The sequence below is a fragment of the Eriocheir sinensis genome, chromosome 32 (assembly GCF_024679095.1).
Source record: "Eriocheir sinensis breed Jianghai 21 chromosome 32, ASM2467909v1, whole genome shotgun sequence".
Taxonomy (NCBI): domain Eukaryota; kingdom Metazoa; phylum Arthropoda; class Malacostraca; order Decapoda; family Varunidae; genus Eriocheir; species Eriocheir sinensis.
The window spans coordinates 16,756,884-16,770,980 of record NC_066540.1 but is presented as its reverse complement, the minus strand read 5'-3'; the positions used below and the strand labels follow the sequence as shown (position 1 = coordinate 16,770,980).

At 44.6% G+C, this 14,097-nt stretch overlaps 1 protein-coding gene and 1 long non-coding RNA gene across 7 annotated transcripts in view; one reads left to right on the top strand and one right to left on the bottom strand.

Annotated features, from left to right (window-relative positions):
* Positions 1–12,874, top strand: part of LOC127006305 (dmX-like protein 2) — a 66,967-nt gene extending 54,093 nt beyond the window's left edge. For 4 of the 5 annotated variants that reach the window (XM_050876020.1, XM_050876019.1, XM_050876017.1 and 1 more), the window contains 8 exons: positions 444–536; positions 3,952–4,012; positions 5,470–5,591; positions 6,350–6,436; positions 6,725–6,869; positions 9,332–9,465; positions 9,736–9,819; positions 11,691–12,874. In XM_050876020.1, the coding sequence (XP_050731977.1) occupies positions 444–536; positions 3,952–4,012; positions 5,470–5,591; positions 6,350–6,436; positions 6,725–6,869; positions 9,332–9,465; positions 9,736–9,819; positions 11,691–11,891 (927 nt within the window). In that variant the 3' untranslated portion in view covers positions 11,892–12,874. The remainder of the gene's footprint in view (positions 1–443; positions 537–3,951; positions 4,013–5,469; positions 5,592–6,349; positions 6,437–6,724; positions 6,870–9,331; positions 9,466–9,735; positions 9,820–11,690) is intronic. The other variant, XM_050876021.1, reaches the window with a different exon arrangement.
* On the bottom strand, positions 10,129–11,682 carry LOC127006309 (uncharacterized). Of its 2 annotated transcripts, none has more exons than XR_007759409.1 (3): positions 11,288–11,682; positions 10,988–11,187; positions 10,129–10,887 (listed from the first exon to the last, which is right to left on the bottom strand). It is a non-coding gene; the product is annotated as an uncharacterized LOC127006309 (long non-coding RNA). The 2 variants fall into 2 exon arrangements; XR_007759410.1 differs by having other exon boundaries at positions 11,388–11,682.
* Positions 12,875–14,097: the final 1,223 nt, after the last annotated feature.

Sequence of the window (14,097 nt, the reverse complement as noted above, 5' to 3'; positions counted from 1 at the left end):
TGAGAAAGAAGGAAAATGTGTGTGCGTTTGTGTGTGTGTGTGCGTTTATGTGTGTGTGTGTGTGTGTGTGTGTGTGTGTGTGTGTGTGTGTTTACCTAGTTGTGAAATATAGGAAAAGAGCCTCTCTCTGTGTGTGTGTGTGTGTGTGTGTGTGTGTGTGTGTGTATTTACCTAGTTGTGAAATATAGGAAAAGAGCCTCTCTCTGTGTGTCTGTGTGTGTGTGTGTGTGTGTATTTACCTAGTTGTGAAATATAGGAAAAGAGCCTCTCTCTGTGTGTCTGTGTGTGTGTGTGTGTGTGTATTTACCTAGTTGTGAAATATAGGAAAAGAGCCTCTCTCTGTGTGTCTGTGTGTGTGTGTGTGTGTGTGTGTGTGTGCGTGTGTGTGTGTGTGCGTACGACCAGTGTGTACCCCCTCCCTCCCCCCACACGCACACACCCAGCTGAAGGAACTGAAGAGCGCAGGTTTCCCCGGAGCTTCAAACCCTCGCTTCTGTCGCTTTGTGTTCGAGCGCAGCAGACTCTACCTTAAGCCGGTGAGGCGGCGGCCCTCTCGCTGGGGCTCTCTCTCTCTCTCTGTTACTCTCTCGCTCACTCTACTCCATAGCTGCTGTGTCTATGTAACCATCTGTCTAGTGCTGTGTTTCTCGTCCTATGTATTGCTTCTCTCTCGCTCACTCTACTCCATAGCTGCTGTGTCTATGTAACCATCTGTCTAGTGCTGTGTTTCCCGTTCTGTATATTGCTTCACTCTCGCTCACTCTATAGCTGCTGTGTCTATGTAACTCATTCTGTATATTGCTTCTCTCTCGCTCACTCTACTCCATAGCTGCTGTGTCTATGTAACTCATTCTGTATATTGCTTCTCTCTCGCTCACTCTACTCTATAGCTGCTGTGTCTATGTAACTCATTCTGTATATTGCTTCTCTCTCGCTCACTCTACTCTATAGCTGCTGTGTCTATGTAACTCATTCTGTATATTGCTTCTCTCTCGCTCACTCTACTCTATAGCTGCTGTGTCTATGTAACTCATTCTGTATATTGCTTCTCTCTCGCTCACTCTACTCTATAGCTGCTGTGTCTATGTAACCATCTATATAGTGCTGTATATCTCATTCTATTCATTGCTTCCCTCTCTGTTACTCTTTCGTTCACTCTACTCTATAGCTGCTGTGTCTCTATATAGCGCTGTTTTTCTCTTTCTGTATATTGCTACCCGAGTGCTGTGTCTTCTTATTAATCTGTTTAGTGGAATATTTCTTACTTTATTTATCCCTAGTCAAACCTTTGTCTATGTGTTGTTTATTTTGCTTGTGTTTCCCTTTGAGCGATTGGTATCTCTCTCTCCGTGGTCAAGTGGTTAGTGTGCCTACCTGTGAATCTACTGTCCCAGGGTTCGAATCCCACTTTGAATTATCCCCAGTCATCCCTTTGTCTATGTGTTGTTTATTTTGCTTGTGTTTTCCTTTTGAACGATTGGTATTTCTCTCTCCGTGGTCTAGTGGTTAGCGTGCCTACCTGTGAATCTGCTGTCCCAGGGTTCGAATCCCACTTTGAATTATCGCCAGTCATCCCTTTGTCTGTGTGTCATTTATTTTGCTTGTGTTTCCCTTTGAGCGATTGGTATTTCTCTCTCTCCGTGGTCAAGTGGTTAGCGTGCCTACCTGAGAATCTACTGTCCCAGGGTTCGAATCCCACTTTGAATTATCCCTAGTCATTCCTCTGTCTGTGTGTTGTTTATTTTGCTTGCGTTTCCCTTTGAACGATTGCCATTTCTCTCTCCGTGGTCTAGTGGTTAGTGTGCCTACCTGAGAATCTACTGTCCCAGGGTTCGAATCCCAGCGCTGGCAGTCACTTTGAATTATCCCTAGTCATTCCTTTGTCTGTGTGTTGTTTATTTTGCTTGCTTTTCCACTTTGAACGATTGGTATTTCTCTCTCCGTGGTCAAGTGGTTAGCGTGCCTACCTGAGAATCTACTGTCCCAGGTTCGAATCCCGGCGCGGACAGTCACTTTGAATTATCGCCAGTCATCCCTTTGTCTGTGTGTCGTTTATTTTGCTTGTGTTTCCCTTTTGAACGATTGGTATTTCTCTCTCTCCGTGGTCTAGTGGTTAGCGTGCCTACCTGTGAATCTACTGTCCCAGGGTTCGAATGTCACTTTGAATTATCGCCAGTCATCCCTTTGTCTGTGTGTTGTTTATTTTGCTTGTGTTTCCCTTTGAACGATTGGTATTTCTCTCTCTCCGTGGTCAAGTGGTTAGCGTGCCTACCTGTGAATCTACTGTCCCAGGGTTCGAATGTCACTTTGAATTATCGCCAGTCATCCCTTTGTCTGTGTGTTGTTTATTTTGCTTGTGTTTCCCTTTGAACGATTGGTATTTCTCTCTCTCCGTGGTCAAGTGGTTAGTGTGCCTACCTGTGAATCTGCTGTCCCAGGGTTCGAATCCCACTTTGAATTATCGCTAGTCATCCCTTTGTCTGTGTGTTGTTTATTTTGCTTGTGTTTCCCTTTGAGCGATTGGTATTTCTCTCTCTCCGTGGTCTAGTGGTTAGCGTGCCTACCTGTGAATCTGCTGTCCCAGGGTTCGAATCCCACTTTGAATTATCGCCAGTCATCCCTTTGTCTGTGTGTTGTTTATTTTGCTTGTGTTACCCTTTGAGCGATTGGTATTTCTCTCTCTCCGTGGTCTAGTGGTTAGCGTGCCTACCTGTGAATCTACTGTCCCAGGTTCGAATCCCAGCGCTGGCAGTCACTTTGAATTATCCCTAGTCATTCCTCTGTCTGTGTGTTGTTTATTTTGCTTGCGTTACCCTTTGAACGATTGGTATTTCTCTCTCTCCGTGGTCAAGTGGTTAGCGTGCCTACCTGAGAATCTACTGTCCCAGGGTTCGAATCCCACTTTGAATTATCCCTAGTCATTCCTCTGTCTGTGTGTTGTTTATTTTGCTTGTGTTTCCCTTTGAACGATTGCCATTTTCTCTCTCCGTGGTCTAGTGGTTAGCGTGCCTACCTGAGAATCTACTGTCTAAGGGTTCGAATCCCACTTTGAATTATCGCCAGTCATCCCTTTGTCTGTGTGTTGTTTATTTTGCTTGTGTTTCCCTTTGAGCGATTGGTATTTCTCTCTCTCCGTGGTCTAGTGGTTAGCGTGCCTACCTGAGAATCTACTGTCCCAGGGTTCGAATCCCACTTTGAATTATCCCTAGTCATCCCTTTGTCTGTGTGTTGTTTATTTTGCTTGTGTTACCCTTTGAACGATTGGTATTTCTCTCTCTCCGTGGTCTAGTGGTTAGCGTGCCTACTTGAGAATCTACTGTCCCAGGGTTCGAATCCCGGCCCGGACAGTCACACCCCCTCTCTTTTTTTTTTGCCTATCTGCATTATTATTATTATTATTATTATTATTATTATTATTATTATTATTATTATTATTATTTTTTATTATTTTTTTTTTGCATGTTAAATTTCTTGCACTTAGTCCCTTGCTTTTTTTTATTTCTGCATCTCTCTCTCTCTCTCTCTCTCTCTCTCTCTCTCTCTCGTGTTTGTACGTACGTATATATGTTTGTTTGTTTGTTTGTTTGTTTGTTGTGTAGTCTGCTTGCGATTTCACTTTGAGCGATTGGCATTTCTCTCTCTCTCTCTCTCTCTCTCTCTCTCTCTCTCTCTCTCTCTCTGTCTCTCTCATAGTGTTTAAATGTGTTCAAAAATACATATTGTTATTATTATTATTATTATTATTATTATTAGTAGTAGTAGTAGTAGTAGTAGTAGTAGTAGTAGTAGTAGTAGTAGTAGTAGTAGTAGTAGCAATTATTATCATTATTATTACTATTAATATTATGTAATTAGCCAAGTATAGTAGTTATGTACATTTTAAAAACCTAGTTACTATTATTATTATTATTATTATTATTATTATTTTCATCATCATCGTCATCATCGCAGCTGCTGAGTCATCGCATTGAAGGAACTCGACGGATGACCTCACACCCGGTCCTGCCCCTCTGTAAGTACCAGTAGTAGTAGTAGTAGTAGTAGTAGTAGTAGTAATAGTAGTAGTAGCAGAGCTGGGATTCTGTAGAAAAAATCTACCACCGGTATCGGTAGTCGGTAGCGAGCCGCGTCCAATCGGTATCGGTAGATCGGTAGATTTTTCAGAAATCTACCGATCGGTATAGATTCGGTATCGGTAGATTAAAAAACTCTATAATTATATAATAAAAAAATGCTTTTAAAGGCCCATAACACACTTTTTAAGTTATTTCTCTCTTATTTCGGTTAACTTAAGAATAGAAGTAAATTAGAGTCTTTTAATACCTTTTTTAAGTTCAAAAATACATAACTTATTTAATAAATGAATTTCTCCTCAAAAATAAACATCAAACTGAAAAAGTTAAATTTAAACAAACTAGACAATACAGCATTATTTATTAACTTTCACAAAATAAATTTCTTCCCAACACAAAAAAAAATTACAACTGAAGCAGTCTTGAGCCTCCTACTCCTACTCCTACTCACTCAACACACAGCATATCCTAACCTCTGGTTCGTAACAATATGATTAAATAGTTCACTGACTTGATCAAAGCTTTTTTAATGTAAAATAAAGTTTAAAAAAGGAAAATCACTTGAAAAGTTAAAAGCACAAACGATTAAGTTGCTGTGGCGTGGTGGACTTAAAAACACTGCCACTTAAGACACTAGGCGATGAGGCTGAGCACGTTGTCGAGGCGAGGAGCTAGGCGTGGGTGTAGGCTACTCGCGTCGGCTGGCCAAACAAGAGTGGGGCTCCGCCAAAACTTTGGCGGGCGAGAATCTCTAGGTCGTGGCTGCCTCTGATTGGCTGAGAACGCCCAGAACGGCCGGTGATTGGCTAAGCGTGATGGCGTCAAAGTAATACCTGAATTTCCTGCTAACTGCTTCCCATAGATGCGCTCGACGTGTTGAAACTTGTCCGTTTCATTTTGCCGGTCGTCTTCTCTTAAGTCTTAACAAAAAGTCCGCTTCGCTTTTCAATCTACCGATACCGATTGACTGCCAATCATGCGATCGGTAGCGGTATTCGGTAGTTTCTTCAAAATACCGAATGATCGGTATCGGTAGCAGTAATCTACCGCCGGTAGTACCGATCCCAAATGTCAATCGGTAGTCCCAGCTCTGAGTAGTAGTAATAGTAGTAGTAGTAGTACACCCCTCTACACACACCCCACCTATCACATCCCCTTCCTACAACCACCATCACCTCCTACAACCACCCTCACCACCACACAACCAGTAGAAATAGTATCACCACCACTACCATAACAGACAACCATCACCATCCCACTACCAAACCTCCACCATCACCACCACCACCACCACACAACCAGTAGAATATCATCACCACCACTACCATAATCGACAGTCATCACCTCATCACCAGACCTCCTCCATCACCACCATCACCTCCTCCTCCCCCTACAGACTTGGTGGGGTGCCAGGATGGGTCAGTGGTGGTACGCGAGTGGCACCATCACACAGCTGTGGCGCGTCCCAGGCCGGGCGGGACGTTCGCTAAGGTGGCCCGCGTCCGCTTCAACCAGCAGGTGAGAGGGAGAGGGAGCATGGTTGAGAGGGATGAGAATGGAGAGGGATAGAAGGATGGAAGAAAGAGGAAGAAGGGGATGGATGTAGAGGGAAAGGAGGGGAATGGAAGGAGAAGAAATGGGGGATAGGAGGGAAAGAAAGGGGATAGGAGGGAAGAAGAGGGTTTGAAGATGGTGGGGGAGGAAAGGAAGGATGGAAAAAAGGAGGAACAGAAGTGGATGTAGAAGGAAAGGAAGGGAAGGGAAGCAGAAGAAGTAAGGGATATGGAAGGGGATGGGAGGGGAGAAGAGGGAGGGAGAGGGGATGAAGATGGAAGGGAATGCAGAGAGTGGGAGAAGAAAGGAAAGGAAAGGGAAGGGAGGGGAAGGGAACAGGAGGAAAGGAAGGGAAGAGGAGGGGTTGGGTATGAGGGGATAGGAAGAGAAGGGGAGGGAAGAGAGAGGGGGAGAGGAAGGAAATGAAGGAAGGAAGGAGAGGAAGGGGATGAGTATTGAAGGAAGGAAGGAAAAAGAAAGAAAAGAAGGAAAGGAATAGAAGAGAATGGAAGGAAGGAAGGAAGGAAGGAAGAGAAAAAAAAATATAAAAAGGAGGAAAAAAAAAATTATATCCTCTCTCTTCTTTCTTATGTATATCAATGTATGTATCGTTATCTATGTATCAATGTATGTATCTAAGAATGTATACAATTTCACCCAACACTAACCCCCCCCCCCCTCCTACCCCTCCCTCTCCACCCCCTCCCCAACCCCACTCACAGGGTAGCAAGTTCGGAGTGGTCGATGGCGATGGTAACCTCTCTCTCTACCAGCTGGGGTTGGCGTCTACGGTCAACAAGCCCTTCTATGTGAGTTGTAGTAGTAGTAGTAGTAGTAGTAGTAGTAGTAGTAAGTCTGATAGTACTGAAATTATTAGTGACGACATCGTCTTCATCACCAAAATCATCACCATCATCACTCATCACCACCACCATCATCACCACATCACATATCACCCCAATCCACCATCACCACCAAATTCATCACCCCAATCCATCATCACCACATCACACATCACCCCAACCCATCATCACCACATCACACATCACCACCACCACCACCGCTAACCCCCCCCCTCCCCCCTCCACCCCCCACAGACCCACCAGTGCCACAACAAACATGGCAGCGACTTCGTGTTTGTTGGTTCGTCCAGTCTCATCGCCACGGCAGGCCAGTCCTCAGAGCACCGCAATGTGGCTCTCTGGGACACCCTTCTGCCGCAGCGCAAGGCCAATGTTGTCTGTGAGTGCCTTTGTGGTCTCTCTAGTAAGGAAGTTGTACAGCACAGGGATGAAAGAGTAAAGATGCTGGTTAACTCTTGCATCAGGGAGTTGGACAGCACAGGGATGAAAGAGTGAAGATGCTGGTTAACTCTTGCATCAGGGAGTTGGACAGCACAGGGATGAAAGAGTGAAGATGCTGGTTAACTCTTGCATCAGGGAGTTGGACAGCACAGGGATGAAAGACTAAAGATGCTGGTTAACTCTTGCATCAGGGAGTTGGACAGCACAGGGATGAAAGAGTGAAGATGCTGGTTAACTCTTGCATCAGGGAGTTGGACAGCACAGGGATGAAAGAGTGAAGATGCTGGTTAACTCTTGCATTAGGAAGTTGGACAGCACAGGGATGAAAGAGTGAAGATGCTGGTTATCTCTTGCATTAGGAAGTTGGACAGCACAGGGGTGAAAGACTAAAGATGCTGGTTAACTCTTGCATTAGGGAGTTGGACAGCACAGGGATGAAAGAGTGAAGATGCTGGTTATCTCTTGCATTAGGAAGTTGGACAGCACAGGGATGAAAGAGTGAAGATGCTGGTTAACTCTTGCATTAGGGAGTTGGACAGCACAGGGATGAAAGAGTAAAGATGCTGGTTAACTCTTGCATCAGGGAGTTGGACAGCACAGGGATGAAAGAGTGAAGATGCTGGTTAACTCTTGCATTAGGGAGTTGGACAGCACAGGGATGAAAGAGTGAAGATGCTGGTTAACTCTTGCATCAGGGAGTTGGACAGCACAGGGATGAAAGAGTGAAGATGCTGGTTAACTCTTGCATCAGGGAGTTGGACAGCACAGGGATGAAAGAGTGAAGATGCTGGTTAACTCTTGCATCAGGGAGTTGGACAGCACAGGGATGAAAGAGTGAAGATGCTGGTTAACTCTTGCATTAGGGAGTTGGACAGCACAGGGATGAAAGAGTGAAGATGCTGGTTAACTCTTGCATCAGGGAGTTGGACAGCACAGGGATGAAAGAGTGAAGATGCTGGTTAACTCTTGCATCAGGGAGTTGGACAGCACAGGGATGAAAGAGTGAAGATGCTGGTTAACTCTTGCATCAGGGAGTTGGACAGCACAGGGATGAAAGAGTGAAGATGCTGGTTAACTCTTGCATTAGGGAGTTGGACAGCACAGGGATGAAAGAGTGAAGATGCTGGTTAACTCTTGCATCAGGGAGTTGGACAGCACAGGGATGAAAGAGTAAAGATGCTGGTTAACTCTTGCATTAGGAAGTTGGACAGCACAGGGATGAAAGAGTGAAGATGCTGGTTAACTCTTGCATCAGGGAGTTGGACAGCACAGGGATGAAAGAGTGAAGATGCTGGTTAACTCTTGCATGAGGGAGTTGGACAGCACAGGGATGAAAGAGTGAAGATGCTGGTTAACTCTTGCATTAGGGAGTTGGACAGCACAGGGATGAAAGAGTGAAGATGCTGGTTAACTCTTGCATCAGGGAGTTGGACAGCACAGGGATGAAAGAGTGGAGATGCTGGTTAACTCTTGCATCAGGGAGTTGGACAGCACAGGGATGAAAGAGTGAAGATGCTGGTTAACTCTTGCATCAGGGAGTTGGACAGCACAGGGATGAAAGAGTGAAGATGCTGGTTAACTCTTGCATTAGGGAGTTGGACAGCACAGGGATGAAAGAGTGAAGATGCTGGTTAACTCTTGCATCAGGGAGTTGGACAGCACAGGGATGAAAGAGTGAAGATGCTGGTTAACTCTTGCATTAGGAAGTTGGACAGCACAGGGATGAAAGAGTGAAGATGCTGGTTAACTCTTGCATCAGGGAGTTGGACAGCACAGGGATGAAAGAGTAAAGATGCTGGTTAACTCTTGCATTAGGAAGTTGGACAGCACAGGGATGAAAGAGTGAAGATGCTGGTTAACTCTTGCATCAGGGAGTTGGACAGCACAGGGATGAAAGAGTGAAGATGCTGGTTAACTCTTGCATGAGGGAGTTGGACAGCACAGGGATGAAAGAGTGAAGATGCTGGTTAACTCTTGCATTAGGGAGTTGGACAGCACAGGGATGAAAGAGTGAAGATGCTGGTTAACTCTTGCATCAGGGAGTTGGACAGCACAGGGATGAAAGAGTGAAGATGCTGGTTAACTCTTGCATCAGGGAGTTGGATAGCACAGGGATGAAAGAGTGAAAATACCCCTCAACTCTTGCATTGAAAACTTGGACAAACAGAAATTGACTTAAATAGAAACTCCTCCTTATCAGCCCTTCTACTTCATGACCTATCTTCCTCCTTCACCTCTCCCTCTCACCCCTCACCCCATGTCACCTCCCACTCTCCCTCCTTCACTGCACCTCCCCCTCTCCCTCTCCCTGTCACCCCACTCTTGTTTCACCCCCTATCACCTCCCTCTCCCTCTTCACTGCACCCTCCCGCTCTCACCCCTCTGCACATCCCCCCACAGCCTGGTCGTGCCATGAGAGTGGGGCGTCATCTCTGCTGTACGCGCCCCACCACCAGCTCCTCCTCTCGGCCGGCAAGAAGGGGTCGGTCTGCATCTTTGACATACGACAGCGCGCCATGTTGCCAAAGATCCCGGTGAGTGTGGGGGGGTAGGGGTGTGTGGGAGGGTATGGGTGTGTGTGTAAGGGGGGATGGGAGGGATGGGAGAGGGAGGATGGGAAGGGAGGATTGTGTGTGTGTGTGTGTGTGTGTTTGTATAGGGGTATGGAGAGTATGGTTGGCTGTGTGTGTGTGTGTGTGTGTGTGTATGTGTATATCAATCTATCAATCCTTGAATATATGTGCATGGATATAACTTATCAACCTTTACAAGCATGTGTGTGTGTGTGTGTTTGTGTGTTCCAGGCCCACGACTCAGCGATCAAGTGCATGGCTCTGGACCACAGCGAGGAGTTCTTCTGCACGGGGTCAGCGGATGGTGATATCAAGGTGAGGGGGAGAGAGAGAGAGGGAGGAGGGAGAGAAGAGGGAAAGGGAGAGAAGGAGAGAGGGAAGGAGAGACAGAGAGGGCGAGGGGCAGAGGGAAAGGGAGAGACAGAGAGGGCGAGGGGCAGAGGGAAAGGGAGAGGGAAGGAGGGAAGGAGAGACAAAGAGGGAGAGGGAGAAGAGGTTACTAGGATGAGAGGGAGAGGAAGAAGAGGACATTAGGGTGAGAGGGAGAGGGAAGGAGAGACAGAGAGGGAGAGGAAGAAGAGGGTATTAGGGTGAGAGGGAGAGAGGGAAGGAGAGACAAAGAGGGAGAAGGAGAAGAGGACGCTGGGGTGAGAGGGAGAGGAAGAAGAGGGTATTAGGGTGAGAGGGAGAAGGAGAGGGAAGGAGGGAAGGAGAGACAGAGAGGGAGAGGAAGAAGAGGGTATTAGGGTGAGAGGGAGAGGGAGAGGGAAGGAGAGACAGAGAGGGAGAGTGAAAAAAGGACATTAGGGTGAGAGGGTGAGGAAGAAGGAGGGTGAGAGGGAGAGGAAAGAGCAAAACAGACAGAGAGAAATGTAAATTAAATTAGTTCTGGATATGAAAGGAAGAGAGAATCAATGAAGAGAAACAGACATATAGACACAGAAAAAAGGGCAAGAATGGAAGGGATAGAGAAATGAATAAAGAAAAGGACAGTGACAGATAGTTAGACAGACAGACAGGCATGGGAAGAAAGAGTGGGAGAGAGGGGGAAAAATGCCGACGGAAGCAGGAATAAGGAATTGAGGAGGAGGTGGAACTAGAGAAACCACTTGACTGCGGATTTCCTACAGTCAGACCTCACCAAGCTACAGGAATGGATCAAAAAGTGGCTGATACAATTCAATGAAGAAAAATGTAAAGTCCTGTACCTTGGGAGGGGATATCCAGCACACCAATACCACATGGGAAACATTCCACTGTCCACCGCAGAGGCAGAGAAAGACCTGGGAGTGTGTGTTACCAGGCTACCAGTGAAGGCAAAATCCAGCATACCAATACCACATGGGAAACACTCCACTATCCACCACAGAGGCAGAGAAAGACCTGGGAGTGTATGTTACCAGGCTACCAGTGAAGGCCAAATCCAGCACACCAATACCACATGGGAAACACTCCACTGTCCACCACAGAGGCTGAGAAAGACCTGGGAGTGTATGTTACCAGGCTACCAGTGAAGGCAAAATCCAGCACACCAATACCACATGGGAAACACTCCACTATCCACCACAGAGGCAGAGAAAGACCTGGGAGTGTATGTTACCAGGCTACCAGTGAAGGCCAAATCCAGCACACCAATACCACATGGGAAACACTCCACTATCCACCACAGAGGCAGAGAAAGACCTGGGAGTGTGTGTTACCAGGCTACCAGTGAAGGCCAAATCCAGCACACCAATACCACATGGGAAACACTCCACTATCCACCACAGAAGCAGAGAAAGACCTGGGAGTGTATGTTATCAGGCTACCAGTGAAGGCCAAATTCAGCACACCAATACCACATGGGAAACACTCCACTATCCACCACAGAGGCAGAGAAAGACCTGGGAGTGTGTGTTACCAGGCTACCAGTGAAGGCAAAATTCGTTCCAATCGCAGCGGACGGGTTAAGGAAAAAATAGAACGAGAGAGAGAGAGAGAGAGAATGGACAAGACAGTAAGATGTAACAAAACACAACCACACACACACACACACACACACACACACACACACACACACACATACATACCACCCCCACCACATCACACCCAAACCCACCCCACTACCAACAACACCCAAACCACACCCTTATGCCTACCCACAACACCCAGTCTCACCCCAAACCATTCTCCATCCCTTCCTTCAGGTGTGGGGGCTAGGCGTTCACCACAACCTTATCTACAACCTCAGTGGGGAACACTCCAAATCGACCCTCTTCAAGAACCTAAGCCAAGGGGTGACGCAGCTCCACCTAGACACCTCCAGCAGACTGTTCTCCTGCGGTGCCGATGGGTCCATTAAACTGCGTCAGCTGCCCGAGAGAGACCTGAGTGCGGCCCATCTTTAAGGGAGGGTGCGAGGGGGTGTGTAGGATGTGTGTCTGTGTGTGTGTGTGAAATATGTGTTTGTGTGTGTGTGTTTAGGAGAGTATAAGATGGAGATTAGCGCGTGTGTGTGTGTGTGTGTGTGTGTTAGGGAGTGTGTACGACAGAAGGAAGGGTGTGTGTGTGTGAGGGTGTGAGAAGGGTGTGTTAGTGTGTGTAAGCTAATTGGAAGGGTGGGTGACAGAATGAGGGAAAGAAAGAAAAGAAGAAAGAGTGGAAGGGAAGAAGGATGGAAGGAAGGAAGGAAGGAAGGAAGGAGCTGTCAATCAGAATGGCAATAGCAAAATGATACTAATACATAATAATAATAATAATAATAATAATAATAATAATAATAATAATAATGAGCCTGTTGTAACATATATAACTACACCGATTATATATATATATCTTAGTAGTTTTGTTGTGTATAATTTGTTCAGTGTAATAATAATAATAATAATAATTGAAGTGTAACTATTAATAGGTATTGTGTTATGTACCTAGAGAGAGAGAGAGAGAGAGAGAGAGAGAGAGAGAGAGAGAGTTATGTATGTTTCTCATGTATATTACTAATTTAAATTGTTAGGACTACTACTACTACTACTACTACTACTACTACTACTACTACTACTACTACTACTTTTACCCAGATAGTAGTGAAAGGTGAACAGAATCCAGATATTTATAGGTTACTACTACTACTACTACTACTACTACTACTACTACTACTACTACTACTACTACTACTGTTATTATTGTTACTATCTTTGTTTATTTGGGTTCTAGCAGTATTAGGAACAAGTTTAATATATATACATAGAGGTCTGTGTGTATACATAGATATATATATACATACATGGATACATATATACATACATACATACATACATTCACAATGCAACTCTGAACATTCCACTAATTGTTGTTAATGTATTGGTTAAAATAATAAAGATTGTGATTGTCATGGTGTTGTCTCTCTCTCTCTCTCTCTCTCTCTCTCTCTCTCTCTCTCTGGTCTTGTGTTTTTTTCTCATTTTTTTTCTTTTTTTTTATTTTTTCTCTCTCTCTCTCTCTCTCTCTCTCTCTCTCTCTCTCTCTCTCTCTCTCAGTTAATCAGTCAGCCAGTCAGTCAGCTAGTCAGTCACCCACTCAACCAGTCAGTCACCCACTCAACCAGTCAGTTAACCATTGAACCAAGCAATTAAGTTATCCAGTCAGTCAACCAGTTACTCAGTCAACCAGTCAGTCAGTCACCCAGTTAGCCAGTCAATAAGATATCTATTTAGTTATATATATCTTGAACAAGTCTAAAATACCTCGCTCCTTCCTTTTCAACCAAATAGTTAAGTAATCCATTAAATTCCAGTCTACTTTAGTCACCCATGTAACTCAAGTTTTCTATGTTGGAATTATCATAATATTACGTAACCATGAAGCTCTATCAATACCGGATCTTATATTTGTGGATATATCATTATTAGTTTGTAAATTTTAAGTATATATGGTTAATTATGTCCTTATTAGGTTATTCAGTTCATTATCTCTCTCATGACTTGCATATAGAGGTCATAATCTTTCCAAATCGAGATGAATCCTAATTTTGCTTTCATAATTAGTGTGTTAGATGGCTAATGATGAAGTATATAGGCCTAGTTATTTATATTACCCTACCCTGAAGTTAAGCCTATTGATAAGTTTTCTGCTCAGGAGTAATTATCGTACATCTTACTTAAAATAGGTCATAATTTTGATATATTTAGGTAGATGGATCCTAATTTGAAGTCATAATTAGCATGTTAGATAGTTAATGATGTAATATAGTTATTTGTATTAGTGTAGACATTAATTATGATAAGTTTGCCCATGTATATTACCGTACGTTGCGTATAATAGGTCATAATCTTGATATATTTAGGTAGATGGATCGTAATTTGAAGTCATAATTAGCATGTTAGATAGTTAATGATGTAGTATCGTTATTTGCATTAGCCTACGTGCAATACAGACATATATATGGACAATGCTTCTAATCATGCGGGAAAACCGATTAAGTCTCCCAAATAATGTCTCGTTTTCTTTGATGATTATCACCGGGTTATTATCACTGGGCGCCCACGTGACCCTCATATGCGCTAAAATGGAGGTTCGTTACCGTAACTCATATCAGAAAAATCTCCGTACTCAGAA